The sequence below is a fragment of the Leishmania infantum genome, chromosome 31 (assembly GCF_000002875.2).
Source record: "Leishmania infantum JPCM5 genome chromosome 31".
In the NCBI taxonomy this organism is placed as follows: domain Eukaryota; phylum Euglenozoa; class Kinetoplastea; order Trypanosomatida; family Trypanosomatidae; genus Leishmania; species Leishmania infantum.
Window position 1 is genome coordinate 1246868 of NC_009415.2, and position 23899 is coordinate 1270766.

At 59.5% G+C, this 23899-nt stretch overlaps 6 protein-coding genes across 6 annotated transcripts; all 6 read right to left on the reverse strand.

The window, feature by feature from the left end:
- Window positions 1-1412: 1412 nt before the first annotated feature.
- Window positions 1413-2615, reverse strand: LINJ_31_2670 (putative calreticulin; the record flags this gene model as incomplete). The annotated part of the gene is made up of 1 exon (XM_001467547.1): window positions 1413-2615. The coding sequence occupies one exon, from the start codon at window positions 2613-2615 to the stop codon at window positions 1413-1415; it is 1203 nt and encodes a 400-aa protein (XP_001467584.1).
- A 1066-nt stretch (window positions 2616-3681) lies between these two features.
- On the reverse strand, window positions 3682-8670 carry RPOIILS (RNA polymerase ii largest subunit; the record flags this gene model as incomplete). Its single annotated transcript, XM_001467548.1, has 1 exon — window positions 3682-8670. The coding sequence occupies one exon, from the start codon at window positions 8668-8670 to the stop codon at window positions 3682-3684; it is 4989 nt and encodes a 1662-aa protein (XP_001467585.1).
- Window positions 8671-9553: 883 nt separating this feature from the next.
- On the reverse strand, window positions 9554-10732 carry LINJ_31_2690 (conserved hypothetical protein; the record flags this gene model as incomplete). The annotated part of the gene is made up of 1 exon (XM_001467549.1): window positions 9554-10732. One exon carries the CDS (start codon window positions 10730-10732, stop codon window positions 9554-9556), a length of 1179 nt encoding a protein of 392 aa, XP_001467586.1.
- Window positions 10733-12631: 1899 nt separating this feature from the next.
- On the reverse strand, window positions 12632-13729 carry LINJ_31_2700 (putative serine/threonine protein phosphatase pp1(5.9); the record flags this gene model as incomplete). Its single annotated transcript, XM_001467550.1, has 1 exon — window positions 12632-13729. One exon carries the CDS (start codon window positions 13727-13729, stop codon window positions 12632-12634), a length of 1098 nt encoding a protein of 365 aa, XP_001467587.1.
- A 917-nt stretch (window positions 13730-14646) lies between these two features.
- Window positions 14647-16083, reverse strand: LINJ_31_2710 (2-oxoglutarate dehydrogenase, e3 component,lipoamidedehydrogenase-like protein; the record flags this gene model as incomplete). The annotated part of the gene is made up of 1 exon (XM_001467551.1): window positions 14647-16083. The coding sequence occupies one exon, from the start codon at window positions 16081-16083 to the stop codon at window positions 14647-14649; it is 1437 nt and encodes a 478-aa protein (XP_001467588.1).
- A 2015-nt stretch (window positions 16084-18098) lies between these two features.
- On the reverse strand, window positions 18099-19736 carry LINJ_31_2720 (acetoin dehydrogenase e3 component-like protein; the record flags this gene model as incomplete). The annotated part of the gene is made up of 1 exon (XM_003392671.1): window positions 18099-19736. One exon carries the CDS (start codon window positions 19734-19736, stop codon window positions 18099-18101), a length of 1638 nt encoding a protein of 545 aa, XP_003392719.1.
- Window positions 19737-23899: the final 4163 nt, after the last annotated feature.

Genomic DNA, 23899 nt, shown 5'->3' on the forward strand with positions numbered 1-23899 from the left:
GGTGCACTAGAGATACAATAAAATGGCGCTGCCGTCCGCTCATTAAAAGGACTGGACGTTGCGACGCACTCAGCATGTGGACGAGTATGCGTGGAGCGCGAGGAGTCGATGTAGGCGGGCCTCACCGTACAACAAAGAAAAAAAGAAAATAGGAAATCCGAGATCGTTCGAGGAGACGGCGGAACCCAAAGAAGAGGGGGAGGGGAGAAGGAAGCAAGTTGAAGCCCAAGGCAAGCCACTTGACCCTTTACTCGTACATGCACGGAAAAAGGACGGTTCAGCAGAAATGTGTCGCCATCAGCTGTGCAGAGCGCACGCACGGGTGTGCAGGACATGTGTGATGGCACCGAATCCTTTTTTCTGTGGGGAGAGGGGGAGGGTCCTCGAGAACCCAGCGGCTCATCGAAGGGTGCGCTGAAGCGCTCTCGACCCTCTCGGTTCCAATCACCATAGATGGCGTTTCGCGTTTCATTTTTTTTTTTCGTTATGGAAGTGGTTCGCGCAGCACAGATAAAGCCACAGTCACCCCCCCCACACACACACCTCCCGTCCCTTCCATGTCTCTCTCAGATTCCAAAGAGAAAGGGAGGTTGGTAGACAGCTAACTGGTGTATTCATCTGACACTCTCTTCCTTACGTACCACGCCCTGGTGTGTTAGTGCGAGGAAGCTTACTCAGAGACGCGATCGAGATGGGGTGGTGACGGATGCCACTTGATCGCATCACGCATGGGAAGTTCTATTCCTTCTGCTCAGTCGCGGCGGTGTCCGTGGCCCTCGTGCGTTCTCGTTCCTCGGCACTTCAACCCCACCCCTATTCCGCTCTCACGTGAGCAGCAGCAGCAGCGCCTCCTTTGTCGACACGTATGAAAAGCCCAATAATACCGTCGGTATGGAGTAGTTCTGACCTGCGCACACGGTCCTCACGCACTCAGTGAAGCATACACTCGGGAAGGGCACGAAGGAAGGAAAGATAGAGATGCGGGAACGACAAAAAAAAAGACGCGACAGAGAGCACACAGCCCAACGATTGCCACATCACGCATACAAGTATCCTCGTGCAGGACACCCGAACGCACACGTACGCCGTCCAGACCAATCCTCCACGGCGGGCTGTCACCCCACGTTCGCTTTCGTTTTATGTGCAAGTGTCGTCACTGATGACTGGGCTGATTCGTTCATGCCAAAATGAACCCCATGAGACGACAGCGCACCTTCGGGCTTGCCCTGCTAATTCTGCTCGTTCCACTATTCCATGTTGCTATAATATGTTGGCGAGAGTGCTCTGAAGCGTCGAAAAGGACGAGGACGAGGGCGAGGGAGAGGGAGCAGGACGAGCGCACACACACATACGCGTACGCAACTCACCGCCACAGCGCTTCCTCGCTCACGCGCGTGCTGCACACGCACAAACTACAGGTCCTCCTTATCCTCGCTGTCGCCTTCGTCTGGCGTGTGGTCAGCGTGCTCGCCCACATTCGGCTTCTCGGCTGCCGCCTCCGCCGGCTCTTTCGTGGCCTCCTTCTTCTCCTCCGCCTGGATGAGATCTCTCTCCTTCTCTGCCATGGCGCCGTACGTGCTCTTCACCACACCCAACACCTCCGTAATGTCGTCACCGATGATTATGTCATCGAAGATGCTGCCGCCCTCCACCTGCCAGACATCGATGCCGACGTACTGCAGCGGCGCCGGCGCCCTGTACAGGTTCGGGTCCTCCTTGTAAGCCGGGTTCGGGATCTGCCTCGCTGCCCACTTGCCCTTGTAGTCGGGGTTATGGATGCGGCGCGGCGTCCACGCACCGCGGTAGTTCGGGTTCGGAATCTTCGGGGCCTCCCACACGCCGTCTTCCGCATCGTCCCAGTCCACCGGCTTGACAGCCTCAGAGTCGGTGATGGTGGCCGGCTCGTCGTCCCAGTGCTCCGGCTTCGTGTCAGACGGATCGTCCATCATCATGTCATCCACCCAGTCCGCCGGCTTCTCATCCGTCGGGTCAGGGATGGTCTTTGGCGGTAGCATGTCCCACTCCTCCTCAAACGACCCTTCCTGGATGTGCATGCCATCGACGTACAGCTGGTACGTATTGTTTGGCGCGATCTCGACCGTGTAGACGTGAGTGGCCTTGTCGGTCTTTGGCCTCCACAACTTCTTCCAGAGGTGGTTCGTGCCGTTGTAGCTCAAGATGAACTGCAGACGGGTGCTGGAGCCACAGGTGTCGGGGCCGAACATCAGCCAGTACGCAGACTCGCCGTGTAAGTCCTTCTGGTCCAGCTCGGAAAAGAACTTGAGGTAGGTGCCGCCGCACGTAAGCTTTTGCTCGTTCTTGACGGAGAAGGAGACAACGATCGACTTGCCGTCGTTCGAAACTGCTTTCGGCAGCTTCTTCGAGACAGCGTAGAACTTGGCGTCCTCCATGAGCTTCAGGCCCTGCTCCTTCTCAGCATCCACGTGAATCGCACCCACCGAGAGCGCGACCTTGCCGTAGTCGCTCGTATGCTCCGACTGCACCCACCCATCCATGGTGTTGAACTCCTCGTGGAAGAAGATCTCCGCCTGGACAACGTACACGCAGAGAACCAGCACGCCAACGACGGCGGCCAGCATCGCCCGCTGCGCCATGATTCGATCGTGGTGAAGCACAGATAAAAGAGAGCGCAGTGCGCAAAGGAAAAACGAGCCGCAGGCGCTAGACGCAGTAGTCGCAGAGAATAGGGATAAGACTAAGGTATTGCCTGTCTGTGTATATATGTGTGTGTGTATGTTTGGGGGGAGGGGGAGGGAGGTATTTCCGCCAGTCGTGATCCGCGCCACACGTGACGCGCATCGGGATTGGGCGAGACAGGCGAGAGGAGCGGGGAGTGGCAAAGAAGGAGGGCAGGACCATATACCGCACGTCACGCCACGCGAAAAGGGCGAGGGCAAGAAGGTTAGCGGCACCGTACAAGGGCCTGCAGGTGCACAAACCGCACTCAACACCCGGGAACAGTAGCGTTTCACAGAAACGTAGGACAACAGCGCTACGCGAGAAGCCCCCTCCCCTCCGATTCCGCTCTACAACAATACCGAGGTTGCCGCCTCTTCTTCTCGCGATCCCCTCAGAGAGATCAGCTCGACATCTGTGTCTACTCGTTCTCGTGGCTTCTTGCATTAAAAAGGGATTCAGACACAATTCAACACACGGGCGCGCGCGCACACACACCGCCACCTCCTCCATCAAAGGGCAGCCATTCTCAGCCTCGGCAACTCAAACAGACAGATGCGCGCAGGCGCACACGCACACACGTGCAAAATCATTTCGCCATCTCTATCTCTCTCTCTCTCTGCCGGCAACGCGTTAGGCATGCCGCGGTCATTGCCCTTCATCTGCTTGCAATCGAAGGCGATCACACACCGAGGGAGACGAAGTGCTGTGGAAGCGAAACACACCTTGGCCAACACCGTATGCGGCGCAGACGTACGCATCCTTCGGCCGCCACGCCACGGCAAGCCAACGGAAATGCCCGGGAGAGAGATCGCCGCCATATCCACGGCAGGCACGTGCACCAGAACCTGTTGCAAACACGCGCATGACGCCCACGTAACAGAGAACGAGGATGCACATGACGCAAACGCGAAACGCGCCGCCAGTGGGGCCGCGGAGGGTCAAGCGTCCTTTCCTGCTCTCTGTTGCCGCTTTTCGTCAGCTTCACGGCTCCTCCTGCTCCTCGGTCGGCGAGAATTCCTGAGACGGCTGCTGGGTGGGGTCGTAGGGCGCACTCGCCCGTGAGCTGGCCGCGCCGCCGAGAGAGCCGAATCGCTCGCCGTTCGACGCCTCGTATGGGTATGGCATGCTGCCGCCCTCGCCGACGGATAGCTGAGCACCGCCGGGCATAGGCATTCCAGAGGCCGTCACGGGTGCGTAGCCGTACGCAGTAGAGCGGGCGACTGACTGTAGGTGGTAGGAGGACAGCTCGGTATCAAGCGCACTCGCGCTCGGCAGCGCCGACGACGCCAAGTACGTGGAAGCACCAGAGAGGTGGTGGCTGCTGTGGTACTCGGTCGTGTTCGAGGCGGCCAAGACCGTTCCCATCACCGTCGGCAGAGCACTGCTGAACTGCACCTCGCTCGCCTCGATCGGGATGCCGCCGTACATGCCAGCTCTCTCATGTCGCGGGTACACGGAGGAGGCACCGGCGGCAAGGGAGCTGTTCTCGTGCACAGTCGACGGCGGCAGCTCGCCGTGCGACCCCTGCAGCGTCGAGGAGCCCGGTGCGACGGATGCGTCGGTGTGGTACACGTTTGAGGTTCGTGCCTCCGTAGCCTTATCGAGCGGGACCACGTGCTGCAGCTTGCTCATGTCCAGCAGAAGGTCAAACAGGCCGGTGCCGATGCGGGCCTGATTGCCGAGTACGAGGCTCGCAGATACCCCACGCACCGGATCCTTCTCGCCAAACGCGGCCGCTGTCATGAGCACCTTCACCGTTTCCTCGAAGGAGCACCGCATCAACGGCCCGGATGTCTCGCTGCGGTTGATGCCAGTGCGGCTGACGGCCATCAGGTAACCGCGCTGGCACATGGTATCGACAAGGATGGTGTAGTGGCGGTAGTTGATGTTTAGCCCGTAGGCGAGATAAGCCTCGCGCAGCTCGGAGAGCAGCTTGCGCCGCGCCGCCTCGATGCCCAGCACCGTCACCACCTCAGGGATCTTGTTGCTACTGGTCTTGGAGAAGTCGATGATGTTCTTGCCCTCGTTGTTCACGACGCCGACGAAGATGCGCTGCAGCGCCGTGCCCTCTGTGTCCACCATCCAGCTCGATTCGTTCTTGATGCCGCCCGTCTCGGGGTCGACGCGGAACGTGTTGCCCTCCTTCAGCAGCGTCTTCTTGATGCCAGGGATACCGCGTAGGTGCACGCTCTGCAGCAGCTGCGCGACCGCCTTCGTGAGCGCCGGCACGGAGTCCGCCCCGGTGCACTTGCGCGGACGCAGCCGCACAATGCGCTGGCCGTCGTTCTCCATGTTTGCCTGCACCATGTAGGTGTCGTCTACCTGCCGGATCGCGCTCTTCACATCTTTCATGTTAAGCCGCTTGTCGTTGAAGAGGTCGTTGTCCAGGATGAGGCGTGCAATGAAAGGCGACGGCGGCTGCTCTGCGTCCGGCTCCTCGTCCTCTTCATTCATCACCGCCTGCTCCCACCGGATCATCTCCTCGTCCTCGGCCACGACGGTGTTGCGCGGGTCGGGGTCGTATATGATCTGCACCGTTGTCGTTATATTCGCCAGCGTGCAGTACTCGATAAACTGCTGCGCCTCCTGCGCCTTGTTGCGCTTCTGATACTCGCGGATCAGGCAGACGGCCACGCTGGCATTGCGCTGGTTCTTGCTCACATTCAGCAGCTCCAGCAGCCGCGGCACGCCGAGGGTCACGTTCTTGGACGAAATGCCGGCGTTGTGGAAGGTATTCAGGGTCATCTGGGTCGCGGGCTCACCGCACGACTGCGCGGCAATGGCGCCGATAATCTCACCAGGGGTGATGAGGGACTGCTGGTACTTGGTGCGGATCTCCTTCAGCAGGTACTCAAACGCCTTGTCATTCAACTTGTACTCCTTCAGCACCCGCTTCGAGCCGAGGATCTGGCGCAAGTGGATGCCAAAGAGCGTGAGGGCCCGCTCCACGCGCTGCTGGCTCAGCACATTAGCGAAGCGGCCGTTGTAGTCCTTGTGGTAGGACGGGAACAGCTGCGCGAGGTCCTCCTGCAGCTCCCGCACGCGGTTGATCACAGTGATCGGGTTCAGGTTGGATACCTGGCTGCGCTTACCCATCGTCGTGCGCGCGTTCTGAATGAGCCGCGCGACGTTCACGGGCAGGTTCATCTTGAGCTTGTTCTTGTCCTCCATGTCAATAACGAGCCGCGACATCGCGCGATCCTTCATCAGCTGCTCGAACTCCTCCTGCAGCTTCAGCACGCTCTGCGGGTCGCGCAGCAGCGAGTCGCGCACAAACGGATCCATGTAATGGCCGCCCATGTTCTCCGAGAAGCTGCCCTCGTCGTTGTACTCGTAGCGGTACTTGTCAGCCATCTCACTGTTCGTCATGTGCGGGATCGGGAAGGCTTGGTTGCCCTCAATGCGAGCACCGTCCAGCCCGTCTTCGCCGTACGCCAACTGGATGAGCTCCTGGTTCGCGTTCCGTACCGTGCCGTCGTAGGAGGCGTGCACGTCCTCCAGCGCCTTCACGAGCTTTCGCTGCAGGTATCCGGTGTCGGACGTCTTGACGGCTGTGTCGATGAGCCCTTCGCGCCCTGCCATGGTGTGGAAGTAAAACTCGTGCGGCTGCAGCCCTTCCACGTACCCGCGCGTCGCCATGCCACGAGACGTCTCACCGTAGTCGTCCAACATGAAGTGCGGCAGCGTGCGGCGACGGAAGCCGAAGGGGATGCGGCTGCCGGCGACGTTTTGCTGCCCGACGAATACGGCGATCTGGCAAATGTTCAGGTCACTGCCCTTGCTTCCGGCCTCGATCATGACCTTGAAGCTGTTTGTGCGGCGGACATTACTCAGCGCCTTCTTCGCCGCCTCCTCACGGCACTTGTTTAGGGCACTGTTCACATCTGCCTCGAAGGACTGAAGCAGCGACATGCCAGCCTTGCGCGTCAGCTTGCCGTTGTTCGCAGCGGCGCCGATTTTCTCGACGGATTGGCGCGTCTTGTGCAGCACGTTATTCATCTCCTTGAGCGTCGTCGCATCGGCCACGGTGTCCTGCACGCCGACCGAGAAGGCAAAGCAGTAGTTGAAGTACGTCGTGATCCGCTGCACGCCGTTGATGAACTTGGCCACCTCATCGGAGCCGCGCTCGTTGAAGATGACGTGGATAAGCGACCCCGGGGCGGCGCCGACGACGCCCTTCGTGATGGCGCCCACCAGCAGCTGGCCACGCTGGATCATGATCTTCTTGTCGTTGTGCGGGAAGGGCGGCTTGTCGTACGGAGAGGCGGGATGGTTGACCTCCGGCAGGATAAGCGAGAAGATCTGCTTTCCGGTCCAGAGTGGACGCGGCTTCAGGATGGCCGGGATCGGCAACTCCCACAGATCCAGCCAGAGCGCGACGCTCTGAATAAAGTACTTGTCGACAAAGGTGTCCTTGTCGGTAAGGCGGTAGCTGCCGAGCAGGCTGTCTTGCACGATGCCCATGCAGGGCGCCGACTTGTTCGGCGACACGAAGTTCTTGGGTACCATCATCATCTCAATCAGCTCCGCCTTAGTGAGCAGCGACTGCGGAACATGCAGGTTCATCTCATCGCCGTCGAAATCGGCGTTGTACGGCGTCGTGCAGGACAGGTTCAGGCGAAAGGTGTTGTAGTTCAGCACGCGGACGCGGTGCCCCATCATACTCATGCGGTGCAGCGTCGGCTGCCTGTTGAAGAGCACAACGTCGCCGTCGATGACGTGGCGCTCGACCACGTCGCCAACGTCGAGGTGGACGGCGTTGCGATCCTTCACGAGAGCCAGCTTCGTTACGTTGCCGTTCGGTCGGATGATGTAGTTGGCCGAAGGGTACGTGGTGCGCTGCACAAACTCCGTCAGACGCTTCTTGTTAATCACGTTCACCCGTTCCGGGAAGGTCAGCGTCATGGCGACGGAGAACGGTACGCCGACTTCATCGACGTCGATGTTTGGGTCGCCGGTGATGACCGTGCGGGCCGAAAAGTCTACGCGCTTGCCCATCAAGTTGCCGCGCAGCCGGCCGTACTTCCCCTTCAGCCGCTCCGTCAGTGACTTGAGCTTCTTGGTGTCGCCGACCTTGGCGGGCTTGTAGTAGGTGGAGGCATTGTTGAAGAAAGTGGCAACGTGCTCCTGCAGAAGTGCGCGCGAGCGGTCCACGGCGGCTTTGACGCCGGACTCCTTGTCCTTGCGTAGTTGAATGTTGCGCTTCACAATGGACATGATTTGGTGGGTGAGCTCATCATCCGACTTGGCCGAGCCGAAGGCGACGGCGGGGCGGACTTGCGGCGGGGGAATCGGCAGCACCGTGAGGATCAAGTCCCGTGGGTGGCAGAAGCGCGGGTCGAAGCCCATGATGAGGGCATCGCTGTCCGAGACGCGGTCCAGCACCTGCCGCGCGTTCTCGGCGTGCCACACGTAATCCTGCTCCTCCTGAGTAACCTTGATCTGCAGACCTGGGTAGATGCCAGCGAAGCGGCCGATGCGCGGCTGGCGGCCCTTGCCCTCACAGCCCTGGATGTCCTTGCTCCGCTTGCACACGCTGCCGCAGAGCTTGGCGACCATGCGCAGGCGGTTGAGGCCCTGCAGATGCGCGATCTTCTTCATCTCTGACGGGTCATTTGTGTCCATCAGCAGCGCGCCGCAGTACTTGCAGACGCACTTAAGCGCGATCAGCACGACGTCAAACACGTTGATGTTGAAGATCGGCTCGGCCAGCTCCACGTAGCCAAAGTGGCCGGGGCATTCCGGGTGCTTCAGCCCGCAGGTCTCGCAGCTGTACTCGAAGTCTGTCGTGCCCATGCGCAGGTCGTTGATGCCGCCCCGCACCGGCTGACCGTGCTCGTAGGACTTGGCATGCTCGATGATGCACTTGGCATAGGCCTTGATCTGCGCCTCCTTGAACACCTCAAACTGAACCTCATGCACCTTCTGCAGTGGCATCTGCGAAGGCGGGAGAGGCGCACCACCCGACATCGTTATGAAGCTGTCCTGTTAAGGGAATAGGAGCGAAGCTGAAAACCCTTGAAAGGGAGAGTGAGGTAGAGAGCGGGCGGTTGAAAGCGCCAAGGCGAGCGAGCCTACAGGTATCCGCTGTCACTCCGAGGCCACCAAGCACTAAACACAGTCGCTCCGGCTATAAAAAAAAAGTTACTTGCAATGCGCGTCCCTCTGAAACCGTTGCGACTGCCTCGCCCCTCCCCCCACGGCTGCTCAGCACGGCTCCGCAGAGGGCACAAGGGCAATGTCGCGTTTGTGGTTTGTGCTCTATCAGTGGTGCCGACGGAAAAGGCAAGCGGCGGGAGCGGTGTCTTCTGAAAAACAAAAAAGAGTCACGGAGATACGCGAGATGTGAGAAACACACACATACACCTGCAGCGGACGTAGAAGTGCAGGGCAGCGGTGAAGTGATGCGGGCGGGCGGGAGAGAAGGAGAGGGAGAATGGCGTTCGAGCATTTTTACACGTCAGCTCACTAGAGGGCTTGGACGTGTCACCTGCTCTGCTTTTCAATGTGGGTCGCTCTGCAAACGGTTTGTACCGCCACTGAGGCGAGCAAGCTACTCGCTGCAACGGGAGCCTCATCATCTCCCTTCGACATGAAATCTGCTTTTACTGCGCACCATTGTTTTGTATCTGTGATACGGCGCACAACCGTATAAGCAGATGGCAGGGCGCTCACACACGTCAGCACGCACACAGCACAACACATAGAAGTCCACATATAAAAGGGGGGGGGGCAGTGTGAAGCGGAAGGCGGTGGCAGGAAACCAAGAAAGGAGCGCGGCCTACGGGATGCACTGCGCCTCGTCACTGCCGCTGCATCGCGCTCTTCCCTTTGAAGCACTAGCCGGAGATGCTCAGCTCACGCCGCGGCGGTGAAGTTGAGGTCGTCCAACGCCGGCAATGAAGACGCTGAAACCAACTGACACCAGCGCGTAGACGTACGCTAGCGGCATTCGCCCGCTGCCGTAGAAACTAACCAGCTCGTTCGCGACGGAGGAGACGGTGGAGAGCGCCCCGCCGATGCCATTCCGGACAACGATGCACCACTCGCAGGAGAGGTGGTTGACCTCCATGTTGCACATGACGACAGCGAGCAGCACACCTAGAAGGTTGGCTGCTAGCGTGCCCAGTGGGAACTGAGCGGCGCAGGCCCTCTTGTTTAGGCAGACCGAGAGCACAAAGCGGGTGACCGCGCCGGCAGGGGCGAGCGCCACCACGCGAACGTCGTCGGCGGAGATGACACGGATGCCGCCCTCGCTGATGTACACCAGCACAAGAACCGGCGATAGGATCGATGCAAGAACCACAAGGACAAGCACGACGGCATCAACGGCACGAAGCAGCGAGCGGTGCAATGGCCATGTCTCCCACGGAGAGCCAACGACATGCGCACAGCACCACCGCACGCCACGCCCGCAGTCACGGCCCCAGAGGAAGAAAACAAGGGGCATTGTGCCGCCAATGAGCAGGTGCTCAAAGGCATCTGCGACGGTGTTCTGAACCATCACCTTGACAATCCACGAGCTGAACGTCGTAAAGCTGCCGCAGAAGCCGACGCAGAGGGCGCGGTAGGTCAAGGGCAGCGCGGCCTCGGGTGGGAGGACGGTCACAGAGAAGCCCATCAAGAAGCTGCCCAGAATGTTGGGCCCGATGTAGTTGTACTTCGGGAAGAAGGGGTTCTTCTCAAAGCACTTCTGCAGCGCCACACGAGCCGCACTTCCGCCGAGCCCCGCCGCGGCTACGATCAAGCAAGAGACGAGAAGCAGAGCATAAGGAGGCCAGTTGCCTGTGTAGGGTGTGACCGCCGAGGGAGCCGGCGGCAGAGAAGACTGCGATGAGTAGCTAGCCTGCTCGTCTCGGCGTGCCGTGTCATTGTGCGCCTCGCCATCATGATGAGAGAAGACAGTCCTGTGTCCATCTGGCGCACCCGCGGGGGAGTGCGCAGCCGGCGGCACATCAGCTGGGAAAGCCTGCTTCACTGGCTTCACCGTATCGAGACGCGCCCCCTGTTGCCGCAGACTGCATCGGTTCATTCGAAGTAGGAATGATCAACGCCTCAGTGCCGGAGAGACGTGAGCGACAGTGTGTTGTGGGCAGGACATGAAAACACGCTGTATGGTGGCTGCACAGCTACGGCCTGCAACGATGTGTGCAGAGACGTGGAAGCTCAAGGTGTTGGCGAGAAGGGGGAGGGGAGAGAGAGGCCCAACGCAAGGAAAGCAGGCAAGCACCGAGGCTGTATTCTCTGCATCCCTGAAAGGTCTGCATGTGCCCGGCCACGCAGCTTCTCTAAACCGGTGATGAAAGATGAGATGAGAGAGACAATCCGAGGAGTCAGCACAGCTCGAAAAAGACGGAGACAGTGAGGGAGTCGAAGTGTTATGCACGAGAGGAGCAGACGCATATCCAGACCCAGAGAGCGGATACGTTCACAGATACTCCACGCAGCGGAGATCAAGCCACTGCATCAACAGCAAGGCAGCAAGATCCTCGAGCCTTCATGCGTGCACACGAATAGGGTGCCGACAACACTCTGCTTTCCTGTAAAGGCGAAAATAAGTTTCAGAGTTTGTGGTGGAAGACCAGCAACGATGACACAACGCTACGAAAGCGTGAACACCAGAAACAAAAAACGTGCGACGAGCCCCAGCACAGACTGCCGCGCCCCCCCCCCCCAAAAAAAAGAGGTGCAGCCCACGGAAAAGTATCTCGCGCGCGTCAGAGCAGAAACTCCCGTTAAAGGTCACACAGACAGCAGAGAAGCCAGCACGAACCTTCGCTTTCCAGACATACAACATGACACAACGCGCACTACAACTACAACAACATGGCCAGTCGGTCACATAAAACGCACACACGACAGCAACAACTGTAAACGCCCATGGAGCAGCGACGAGGAGAAAACAAGCATGCATACAAAGAGAGAGAAGAGTGAAGCGCGCTTGTGATAATCCAACGTGCCTCCTCCGCTCTCTTTTCTCCCCGCCAGAGAGAGAGAGAGCAGCAGCAGCACAGCAAAGACAAGGAGCAAGCTTACAGCATTCAAATTCGTGACGTACACCGTTCAACCGAAAGGGAAAGACTTGGGATGTCGGCCACTGTCTCTGAGTGTGCATATTGGAGGTTGTGCTGGGAGAAGGTGTGCAGCACGTCACCGGAAGGGGAAGGTGGAGGGGGAGGGGGAGGGCGACGTCTGCTAAATGCTGCGCCAACGGCGACAAACATGTGCTTGTCGTGGCCCCACTGGCAAATGCGGCGTTAAAGCAGAGAGCGCACATCCCATCACGTGCCAGAAATGTCCTTCATAGCCCCTTCCAAAAAAAAGAGAAGCCCACCGGAGCGGTCGCAGGGCGACTGAGTGTCGCAGTACTCTCGATGACAAGAACAGAGACGAGGCAGTGAGGGCGAGGGCACGTTCGAGCCGCGCACACATCAAAAAGAGAGAGAAAACAAGAAACACGCCCACCTACAGGCACGTGCACGATGTGCAGCACAGGAGGAAAGGCCACCACGCAAGCGGCACGCACGCACACGCATACACGGAGAAAGAGAGGGGATGGTACAGAGCCCAAGCGAGAACAAAGCAAGAAAAGGAGCAGTGCGACGCAGGACCTGCACAACGGGCACGCCAACGGGGAGAGACACGTGCGCATCTGCCGCGGCGTGGTCGCATCGAGGGGACGTACGGTATGGGCAGGGGGTGCCGCTCCAAAGGAAACTGCGCATCCGCGCCTGTGCATGGCAGCAAGACACCCATATCATGGGGAAAATCAGCACGAGGGCAAGGGATCGACGACCACGTGCACCAGCAAGAGCCTCAGCTTCACTAACCACAGAAAGAGAAGAGGCATAGCCTACCGCAAGAAACTGCGAAAAAAAAAAGCACAACTCGATCACCCCCTCCACACACCTGCATCCAGTCTTCTCCCTTCTCACTCGAAGTCGTCCACCTCGAAGAGCGGCACGAGCTGCTTTACGCTGCACATGAGGTTTTCATCGACGCACAGGAAGGCCCCGTAGTTGTTGAACTCGCCACAGTAGTTGGGAGCCGAGAAAACGGTCAGGAGTTTTCGCTTCGCGAAGAACTTGTAGCCCTCTTCGGCGACCTGGTGCGCACGGCAGATCAGGTCCAGGTCCAGCGCCTGAGTGATGTTCTCCACCACGTTCTCGCCAAAGGTCCATGAAACGCCGCGGTCGTTCTCGCCAAAGCCGATGATCGGGTCATCGGCGGGGTCCGACCAGAGCAGGTCGCAGATGAGACCGCTATCCGGCACGTCAGATGGCCGCAGAATGCGACGGATTTGATCTAGGCTGTGCAGCTCCGGACTAAGGCCGCCGTGCATGCACAGAATGCGTCCGTCGATGAGACCGGCCACCGGCATGCAGTTGAAGGTGTCAGTAAAGAGTTTCCAGAGCTTTACGCTGTAGCGGCGCTTGCACTCGTCGAAGAAGCCGTAGATGCGATTGATGCTGCTGCTCTCATGGTTGCCACGGAGAAGGAAAAAGTTGTTGGGGAAGTTCAGCTTGTAGGCGAGCAGCAGACAAACGGTTTCTAGCGACTGCTCGCCACGGTCAACGTAGTCGCCGAGGAAGATGTAGTTACTATCTGGCGGGTAGCCGCCAAGTTCGAAGAGGCGCAGCAGGTCGTGATATTGTCCGTGCACATCACCGCACACGTTCACCGGGGCCTCTATCTCAATCAGCATCGGCTGTGACATGAATAACTTTCGCGACTCCATCACGAGGTACACCACCTCTTCCTCCGTCATCTCCCCCGTCGCGAACTCCCGCGGGTCGGAGATGCTGCTACTGCTGCGGCCTCGAGTGTGGCCGGTGCGATTGGCCGAATCTGCCTTGGGTGCCCCAGCCGCAGCCGCAGCTGCCGTCTCTGCCTGGAAGGCCTTCAGCCGCGACTGCCTTGCAAAAGACGAGAGAGGGCTATTTGCATCTCGTTTCGGTGCGGCCGTGTTGTGGGCCGGGTTCAGCAGCAGCTTACCGATAATGACCTCTACCTTCGAAAGCCCAACCATTGTCTCGCAGCTCGACTAGAATTATGGCACCTACAGGCTGCTCAGTGTTGCACGTGCACGAGTGCGACAATTCGCGGATCGCCACCAGCACTTTACCAAGAGAGAAAAAAAAATGAGGCGTCGGCGATTAATAGCCACTTAACAAGGCTGACGGGGCAGATGCATGCACCGGGTGAGTGCGCATGCAGCGTTGACGGCAGAGTACAGCATGGCGAAGCAGCCGAGCAGAAAGAAGGCAGCGTAAAAGAGGGTATTGATGGTCGTCAGCAGAAGAGTGCGCAAGGGAAGGGAAAGGGGTGGGGGCACAGGAAGGGGCGCATGCTTAGTCGCGTCGATTTTTGGCATCTTCCTCCTCTCCTCAGCGACGTGAGCAGGAAAGTGCTACGGCAACGTACATCATTTGTTCGCCCCTATATATATATATATAGATACATATGTGCGTGTGTGTATGTGCGAGACAGCCATGCAAAGGTGTGGCGGAGTTTGTGCTTCGTCGGCAAATTTGGCACGGTGCCCGCTCACCGCCGTGCACCAGTATCGCCCCTCCTCCTTCGCCACCCTGCTTCACTGAGCACCCGTAAACCAAATATCCGTCCACATCCAACAATATGGCGGGAGACGAGACGCAGAGAAAGGAGAAGGCATCATACGTAATCCGCTGTGAAAGGACCGCCACGGAGGGAGCGGCATATCACGGCCTGCGCCACAGCAGGCGCCTCTCTCCCTCTCTCTTTTCTTTTCAGCACCCTTCTCTTCCCTCCGCATCGCTGCCCTTTGCCGCGCGTTGTTCGCTCCCTCCAGTGATTTCAAGGGGCGCGCGCGCACACGGAGGGGTGCCTGCGTTGCACAGAGATTTCTGTTGCCCCAAAGGCAGAGGGCGCACACAACGATCACGCTCTCCCTTTCCTCATTTGGCGCTACGCCCTGTCGGCAGGGGTCCAGTTCTTTATGGAGATGCCTTCCACCACGTTTGAGCACCGGGCACCGCGACCGACCAGCATCGCCGCGCATTCTATCACCCCTGACACCAGTGACGGGTAGGCGGGGTTGTGCTTAAGCATCGTGTACACGGACTCGTTTTTGAGAATCGGCAGCGAGGCCACCTCCACGACGGAGCCGGCATGCGGCCCCACGGCACGCACACCCAACACTCGCTTCTCGCGGTCATTCGTCACGATCATCTTCACAAACCCGTCCTTCGCTCCCATCACGATGGAGCGGGTGAGGTGCTTGTACTCAAGCCTCGCCACAATGTAGCCGATGCCCCTCGCACGGCACTGCTTCTCGCTTAGGCCAATGCTTGCGACCTCATCCTCCAGGAACATGTCGGTCGCAATGTTCGTGAGGGCGTTGTTGCTCACAGCCAGCTTGGGGGAGCAGCCAAACATGGTGTCCACAACTGCTTGGCCTGCCGTTTGGGCGGTGTTTACCGTTTTCTGCCTCCCTGTAGCGTCTCCAATGCAGTAGATGTGCTTGTACGGCTTGCAGCGGCCGTACTCGTCGCAGTCGAGCTGCCCATTCTCAACCCGAATCTTCGTGTTCTCCAGACCCAGCGCCCCAACGTTGGGCTGGCGTCCCACCGCCACCATAGCGCGCTCGGCGTGGTAGGTCTCGATGTCTCCACTGAAGATGTCGCGCAACGAGTACCGGCAGTCCTCCTCGCCAGCCTCCAGGTCAAAGAGTCGGCAGCCCTGGTGAATGACGACGCCACGACGGATGAGGTGACGCTGCACATAGGACGCGACGTCCTCGTCCTCTTTTGGCAGAATACGCGGGGCCTTGTCTACCAAGCGGACCTTGGTGCGTCCCAGCTTGGCGAACATGGACGCCACCTCGCACCCCATCGCCCCGGCGCCGATCACCACCATACTCGCCGGTATCGGCAGCTGAAAGACGTCAGTGGAGTTCAGGATGCGGTTATGGTCGCACTTGGCAAAGGCGTGGCTGCGCGGGATTGCGCCGGTCGCGATGACGACGTTGTCGGCTTGAAGAGAGCGATACTCGCCAGTGCCCTCCGTGTGGATGTCGATTTCGTTCGGATTGGCGAATGTTGCCTTACCTTCAATCAGCTGCACCCCCGATGCCTCCAAGAATGCGCGATACTCGCGTTCCTTCTCCGCACACGTCTTCTTCAGCAGCTGCGTGATGCGCTCGCTGGGGATGCTGTCGACAATGCTCTGCATCTCATCCGGGTTCACCAAGTCCCGCGCAAACTCCGGGCCCGTCAGGGAGGCCGCGAAGTGGGCAATTTCATACATCATTTTAGACGGCACAGTGCCGCCCCACAAGTCCGCGCCACCTATCCGGCCGCCCTCGACGATGCAGACCGATTTGCCGTAGCCGATGGCACGCATGGCAGCCGCGATGCCGCCGGGGCCGCCTCCGATGATGCAGAGGTCCACCCGAGGAAAGGCACCAGCGCTGCGGAGCACCGGGAACGGCACATTATGCTGAACAGAAGAGCGGAACAACATCTTCACTGCTGCGGGAACCGGAGAAAAAGGCAAGGATGGCGCGAAGGCCGCGGAGGCGCAGCGAGGCGGACACGACGAGGACGGTAGCTCCTAACAGTAAGGATCGAAGGCGGATTGGCCGGCTCTGCTCCTTCCCCGCCGCGGTGAGTCGCTTGGCGAACAAAGGCAGAGCGAGTCCAAGAGCAACGGTGGCGCCAGCTGTGTGTTTGGGCTGAGATGGAGAAAGGGAAAGAGTGCGGTCAGTTCTAAAGGAGCGCTGGCGAGGCTTCTGAAGTCTCCATGGGCGTTTTCGCCTCGACCTGGCCATTCTCTGCCATAGAGCATGAGGTCCCCTCCACGCTACGGGCGGCCCAGTCACCAGGTCCCGTCGCGTGCTGCAGTGCCGTAGTAGACACATGCGGTGCAGCAATGCGCGGGTTCGGTCATTGGAGAGCATGGCCTCTGACTCGAGCGCTACCCACCCACGCATTGCTTCACCGGCGGCGCCGTACTGCATCCCTCCGGGTGGCGCGCAGGCACCCTAGCCAGGGGGGCCGTGCGAGGGGTTGCGCGAGATACGCTCGGGTCGTCTTGACACTTTGCCTAATTGTACGGATACCACAAGCATGTTCGAGGCCGCAGATATGGTCCGACGCAACGCCATCCACAACCCGGGCGCCGACATCAGCAGCGATGAGCAGATCGTACCTTCCCTCGGCGCCGCAGGTGCTTGGGCTTGTCACTACACGAAGTTGTCCGGCATTTTGGCAGCGTTATAGAGGAAGGCTGCTTGACCTCCCCTCACAGAAAGAGGGGGGAGGGATACTGAGCCCTGAGACACCACGTGCTGAGAGGTGTGCGTCCTCTCGCCATCGGGGTGCACAGAGACACAGAAAGAGCGATGGTCGCACCAAAGAGGGAAGGCGAGAAGAGAGGAGGAGGTGAGGCGACGAGGGCTGCACGTGAGCGTTCGTGAGTCAGTGGAAGTCTAACGACATCGTGGAGAGCGCAAGGCGTGAGGAGCTACTGGTGGAACGATTAGGCTCGCTAGAGCACGGTGTTCGTGAGGTGTGGAAACGTGTGCGTCTGCATCGATGAATGGCTGCTGCATGCCTTGTCGGCCATGAGTTGCGCGTATGCAATCAAAGGAGGGGCGAAGAAGAGGTGCAGAAAAGAACACAAGTGCAGTTCAGCGGGTCAAACGGTGTGCCGGTGAGGGAGGGGAGGAGAGGGGAGGGGGGCGCCTCCTTGAATCGCCACACAACGCGCGTCGAGTGCTCGCACGCCGCCGTTCGTGCATAGAGGCGTCGACAATCCTGAAAGCGTCTCCTGCCACGTGTCTGCCTACCCATAAAAAGAGAGTGTTTCGAAATGCAGCCGGTAATTCCGCATGCACGTGTCGTCGCTCGCGTTTCGTTCCGATCGATTCAGCGAAGAGGGGGTAGAGGGCGGGCATACACCGCGCAATATACACACGCACAAAGAGCAGGCGCCTCCTCACCCCAAGGGCACACATGCAGAAGCGAGAACTTTCGATTGCAAAACAACAACAAAAGCCGAGCTGAGGCACGGCGGGTGGCTCTGCAGCAGCGTAGACGCGCATGCAATCCGACCTGCCGTATAGAAAGGCTTGATGAGGAGGGGAGGACCGCAAGAGACGTGTCAAGGCATGTACAGCCCTTGCGCGTGCATTTACCTCTCACCAGCAACACGCATACCTTACGGCGGCTAGTCCCCGCTCCACTGGCTCTCAAGGCAGCCTCTTCACTGACCTAAGAAGGCGCCGGGGTTGTGGTTCCCGGAAGGAGCACCGCTGTCGGTGTGGCGCGTCGCACCGCTGGTAGCCTCCGCCAAAGCGGGTGATGCCCGGCAGCGCTGCGCTGGCGACTCGCCCAGCCTCTTTGCCTGGGACTGCTCTAGCCGGAAGCCGCCGCCTTTCCCTTGTAAGCCACCCCCCTGCTCATGTCAGGTGGCGCCCACTTCGTCAGCTTGACACCACGCGCCGGATCGGCATGTAGCTGGGCTGGGAGGTCTAGGATGGACCGCAGACACTCTTGGAAGGCCTGCGAGACGGCTGGATACGCGGTCAGGCGCCCCGCAAGGTCGAACACGCTCTGGCCATTTTGAATGGCCAGTGCACCAATATCCACGAGTGTGCTCGCGTTCATGCCCAATGCCCGCACGCCGAGTATGCGCCGCTCCGGGTCGTCGGCACAGATGATTTTCACGAAGCCCTTCGTGTTGGCAGCAGCCACGGCACGGCTGACGACCTCGTAGCTGTACCGCGCAGCAATGTAGGCAATGCCCTTCTCCCGGCATTGCGACTCGTTGTACCCGACAGAGGCGACGGCACGGGTCAGGAAGGCAACGCTGGACATGGTCTCCGTCAAGTTCGGCACCACCTTTGGCTCCGTGCCGTAGATGTAGTCCACGGCGAGCTTCGCCTGGGCCTCGCCCATGCTGACGAGCTGCATGTGCGTAGCGGCGTCGCCAACGGCGAAGATGTGTGGCGTGCCAACGCACTGGCCAAACTCGTTCACGTGCAGCTGGCTGCCACGTGTCTTGAGAGTGGTATTCTCGATACCGAGGCGGGAGTAGTCCGGCACGCGGCCGATCGAGATGAGGGCGCGCTCCACCTGGAATGTTGTCAGCTTCCGCGTCGTGCGATCCATCAAAGTGTACTGCACGCCAGACTGCGGCGCGGGGTCGGCCGGGTGCCGCGCCTTCGCCTCCTCCTCCGTCTCCTCCCACGGCTGCATATCATAGAGGTCGGAGTTGTGGTGGACCACGATGCCGGCGCGGTCCATTCCACTCTCGATCACGCGAACAATGTCGGGGTCCTCCCGTGGCAGGATGTGCGGCGCCTTGTCGATGATGGAGACTTTCGTTTTGCCGAGGCGGCCGATAATACTGGCAAACTCGCAGCCGATCACGCCAGCGCCCACGATCACCAAGCTTTTCGGCAGTGGGGCTCGCATGATGTGGTCAGAGGTCATCACCAGCCGCCCGTCTGCTGCCACGTAAGGGTGCTTCCGTGGCTTCGACCCGGTGGCGACGATGAAATAGTCCGCCGTGATGCTGCGGAACTCCTTCGTCCGCTTGTTATGGCACTGGATCTCATGGTTGCTGTTAAAGGTCGCTCTGCCAAACACGAGTTCTACGTTCGGCGAGGCTTTGAGTGCGACCTGGATATGCTCCTCGCGGATGCGACTCACTCGTTCCATTGACTGCCGCATCTTGACCTCGTCGATCTCGAGGTAGCGATCTAGGCTCTCGCCGTAGAGGCGCATGGCTGCATCGCCGCGCATCTTGGCCATGATAGACGAGCACTCCCACATGGTCTTCGACTGCAACGCGCCATCCCACAAGTCGTTGCCTCCAAGCCGCGCCTTCTCCACGATGCAGACGCGCTTGTTGTAATCGGCGGCCCGCAGTGCCGCCGCAATGCCGGCAGGGCCACCGCCGATGACACACACATCGAAGTGCGCCTTGTCCCGCGACGCAGCGGCCAATTCGCGAGGGCGGGCGAGAACGTACAGTGTGCGGCGCAGCATTACGACAGACGGAGAGCGGACTACTGCGGAGGAGGGTGTGAGGGGGAGGGGGGCAGAAACGGGAGAAGAACATGGAGAGCGAGAGGAAGCCAAGGCGGTCACACGCGGGCGAAGAGAAAGGGAAGCAAGAGACAAGCAAGACGAGGACACTTTGGGTGTTTCGGGGAGGTGAACCCTAAATACAGGGACGGTCGCAGTCCGCCGTGGCTGAGAGGGGCGGCTTCGGCGCACACCATGGAGAGCTTGGCGTGCTCGTCTTTTGCGTCCCTGCGGAGGGCATGTGTCCGACGCCTTGGTGTACAGAGTGCGTGGTGCGGTGCGTGGTGGAATAGCCCAGAACACGAGAGGGCGGAGGAGGTGACGATGCGTGCGTGAGCACCTGCACTAGCGTGGCTCCGCCGAACCGGAGGAGAAGAGCGACGAGCATCCGTATAAACGTTGGCCTTCGTGTGGTTTGTGAGACGCAGAGGAGACGCGCGACGGGGTCGCAAAGTGCAGCAAGGGGCGATGGCGTGAGTAGAGGTGTTGTGGAAACACGACTCTAGCGCGGCCAAGTCACGCCCGGCCACTGAAGGTGAGAATCGATGCTCTCATGTGATTCCTGTGGCTGCCGGAAAACACAACAACAACAACCCTCCTTCGGACTCTGCAAACGACGTGCTCTCGTACACAGGCTTCAACGTGCAGCTGCGGAGATGGAGAATTAGTGGGCAGTACGTCGATGTAGATCAGCTGTTGGTCTTCTCTAGTGCGCATGGCAGCGATCCGAAGGGGATCCCACGAGCACGTCCGTCATACGCACGCACACGAGCACATTCTACGCACAAGCCCCCCACCACCACCACCACTACAAGAGGTGCACTACAACAGGGCGAACACCGAACAGCATCGATAGAGAGAGGGGGAGGGAAAACGCCAAGGTAGAGAAAGCCCATCAGCACCAGACAACACCACACACGCACATCACAAAGTGCGAGAGCGGAGCCAAACGGGAGTGGGGAGGGGCCACACCCACGGGTAGGCATGCGCACACGTCGTCCCACATGCAAACACGGAGAAAGGGAGCGGAAAGGCTTACGCAGTCTCCGCCTGAGAATAGGCAACAGACACAGCAAGGAGAGCAGCGCTGCGTGAGGCGTACGAGCGAGAGCGGGAGTGAGCATCAGCAGCAAGCGCTGTACCCTAGAGGTACGCAGAACAACAGAAGAGGACAGCGACACACACACGCACACACAACATGCACACAAGCATGTCGGTTCTTCTGTGAATCGATAGGGAGAAGAGTAGAGGGAGGGGGAGGGGTACTTGCTCTGCAGCATGCGAGTGCATGTAACACAAAAAGCGAATGAAAAACGATTTGCGGGTGGCCGCACCTGCGAAGACACGTCCACACAAAGAGGAGTCATAGGTCAACGTGACGGACCATAGAGGTCATGGCCCATCTTGCGCATGACGCTCACGAGACGCGTAATTAGTGAGCGCGCAAAACCGCTGCCGTATCACGAGGGACTCTCGCCCTTATGCCGCTCCGCGAGCTCTGTCGCGTGAGATGATCAACTCATTCACGCGTGGGGATGGGTAGAGGACCAGAAGCGCAGGCAAGCGTGCGGACGGGCACCAAGCGGGTGGGGTGCTGCACACGCGAATCCGCTCCACCAAAAGAAACCAGTTCCTCTGGGAGACAGGCAACCGTAAACAGCGACACCTTGCTTTTTCATCAGACAGCATCACCACCAGGCCGAGTTCGCACACAGAAAGCGGCACACAGAATGTTCCCAGACTCATCAACGCTGCTGCGCACTAAAAATACAAAGACGGACGCCGCAGCCGCAAGCAGCCCTCTGAACAACGGAAAAGTGGGCACTGCGAAGACATGGAAGGGCGAAAGAGAGGACGCTCACTGTCCATAGGAGGAGTCCGTAATTCTTACCTCAGGGTTGCAACACGAAGAGAGGTCGACGCACAAATGCCTGTGTCGCGCACGTAACGTTTTGCGCAGAGCACGATACGACAGCGGCGTACTTCACATTCTTAGTGTGTGGGCGCCCCCCTCCCCGCCTCTCCTTTTCCTTCATTCAGATGAAGAAAAGCTAAGAGTGCGTTGCGGCCGTCTGCTCGCACGGTCGGTGCGGAGACATCGAGACCCCCGAAAAAGAGACACAGAGCAGAGGCAAGACTCAGCCTTGCACCGAGCACACATGCAGCGAGTGCAGTGAGAATGCCAACGACAAAAAGTAAAAACGAAATGCACACAAACAAGCACACATACACGTATAAGCATACGCATACATACACCACACGCATACGTACAATCCTCGCGCGAGCACGCACCGCCACTACGCATGAAGCGAGGTAGCCGAGCCTCGAGCTGCACATGGGAAGAGGACGGCAAACGAGAAAGAAAAGCAACGAAATGAAAGAAGCACAGCAGACAGAAACACGGACGCGGGCAGCGCGCAGATCAGCACAACACGCGCGGTGGACAACACAAAGCAGCACTCGATGGTGATATTCGAGGAACCAAGAGAGGGAGAAGAAAGGGTGTGAGGCGGCACCCCAACGCGCATCCACCACAAGGCTCGGCAAGATACAAAAGACGGAGCCGTTGCGCGCACGGGAGATGGACCCACAACACAAGGCAAAAAACGTTGAGGCGGATTGAGAGCGGCACACCCAAGAAGAGAAAGCGAGAGAGCCACACACGCGTGCAACGGCACACATCGACATCGCAGCCCATATGTGAACGCATAACGCACATATACCGAGAAAGCACCTATACAACAGGGAGAAACACGAGGCACACGAGCACCAACGGATGGGTCAACCGATTATGTTAATCCAAGTGTCATTTAAAAAACGAACAAGTCATCGAATCGGCGCACATGCAAGCACAGCACATCGGTCTCTGTCGAGCTGCGGCATGCATACTGATCAAAGGCGGAACCGGTGGCGTCTGTCGTGCGGGTGATCAGGGGGTGGTCCAGGTGCGCGCCGGATGAGCGCAGAGAGGAGGTTGGCCGGCCCCAGGCCAGGGCACTCTGAGACCCTGCACACCCCCTGTCTGTGTGCCAGGCCTCTCTTTCAGTCGACTCAAGCAGCGGCATGCCGTAATACGGTGCGGAGACTCTCCACATGGGAGCCCGGAGGACTCGATGCAGCCGTTCGGGGTGCTCGCGTCATATCCCCCCCTCCCCCGGCATCTGTGCCTCCTCAGCCCACCCAGTCGGATCGAGGAGGTGTCGCACATTTCGCGCACATGCACTGAGGAGGGGGGGGGGGCTGATCGGTATAGATCTCTTCGCGCCTTGCTCGGATGCAAGACGCCATGCCGGCTTGTGCTCGGCAGCGCCGGCGCACAGCACTCGCATTCTTGCATCCTGGGGCCTGCTCCAGTACGGCGCTGCTCGCTTGTATAGGGAGGGGGCTCGCTGCCGTCATCTGCCGCTTCCGCCGACACCATGGAGTCGTGCCTGGATGGCTTGCCCGCATGTGCAGCGACAGGCGAGACGTTGCTGTGAGTCTGCGGCGGCACGGGGCACACTCCACCTTCCCCTGCATCCGCACGCCTTTGACAGGCGTGGGCGTTTCAAGCAGAGGGCATGTTGCATCGGAAGCGTCGCAGGGAGAAAGAACGACATAAAGAAAAATAGCAGAAGAGGACACACAGCCAAACCTCCAGCCGCCACCGTCGATTTAGATTGTATCGTCCAGTACGCCCACGCTCCGCCATACGACACATGTTCAACGTCACACCGCCTCCGGCCCTGCCACAGGCCCCGTCGCGTGGTGCGAAGCAGCCGTAGGCACACGCGTTGCAGCAAACGCCCCGACGCAGCCGTCTCAGTGCAGCCCCTGCCTCGCGCTCTGCCCACACTCCCCGCCTCGCAGGGTGCCCCGGCGCCGCGCCCTCCGCGACCTGGCCGCCCACATCAGCAGCGAGGACTCGCTATAACTTCCCCACGTAGCGGGTGACGGACGCGGTCACCGCCAGATGTGGCTCTGCACTCGCAGGGATGGAGGGGGCGGGGGGGTGAGGGAACTGCCTGGCCTCATAAGACAGAGTCGGAGGCAGTGGACCTTGAGACGACGCTGAGGTGTCGCCTGCCATCGAGGCCCACCAGCATCATGATACCAATAAAAGACAGCGACGATGACCTGCTTCG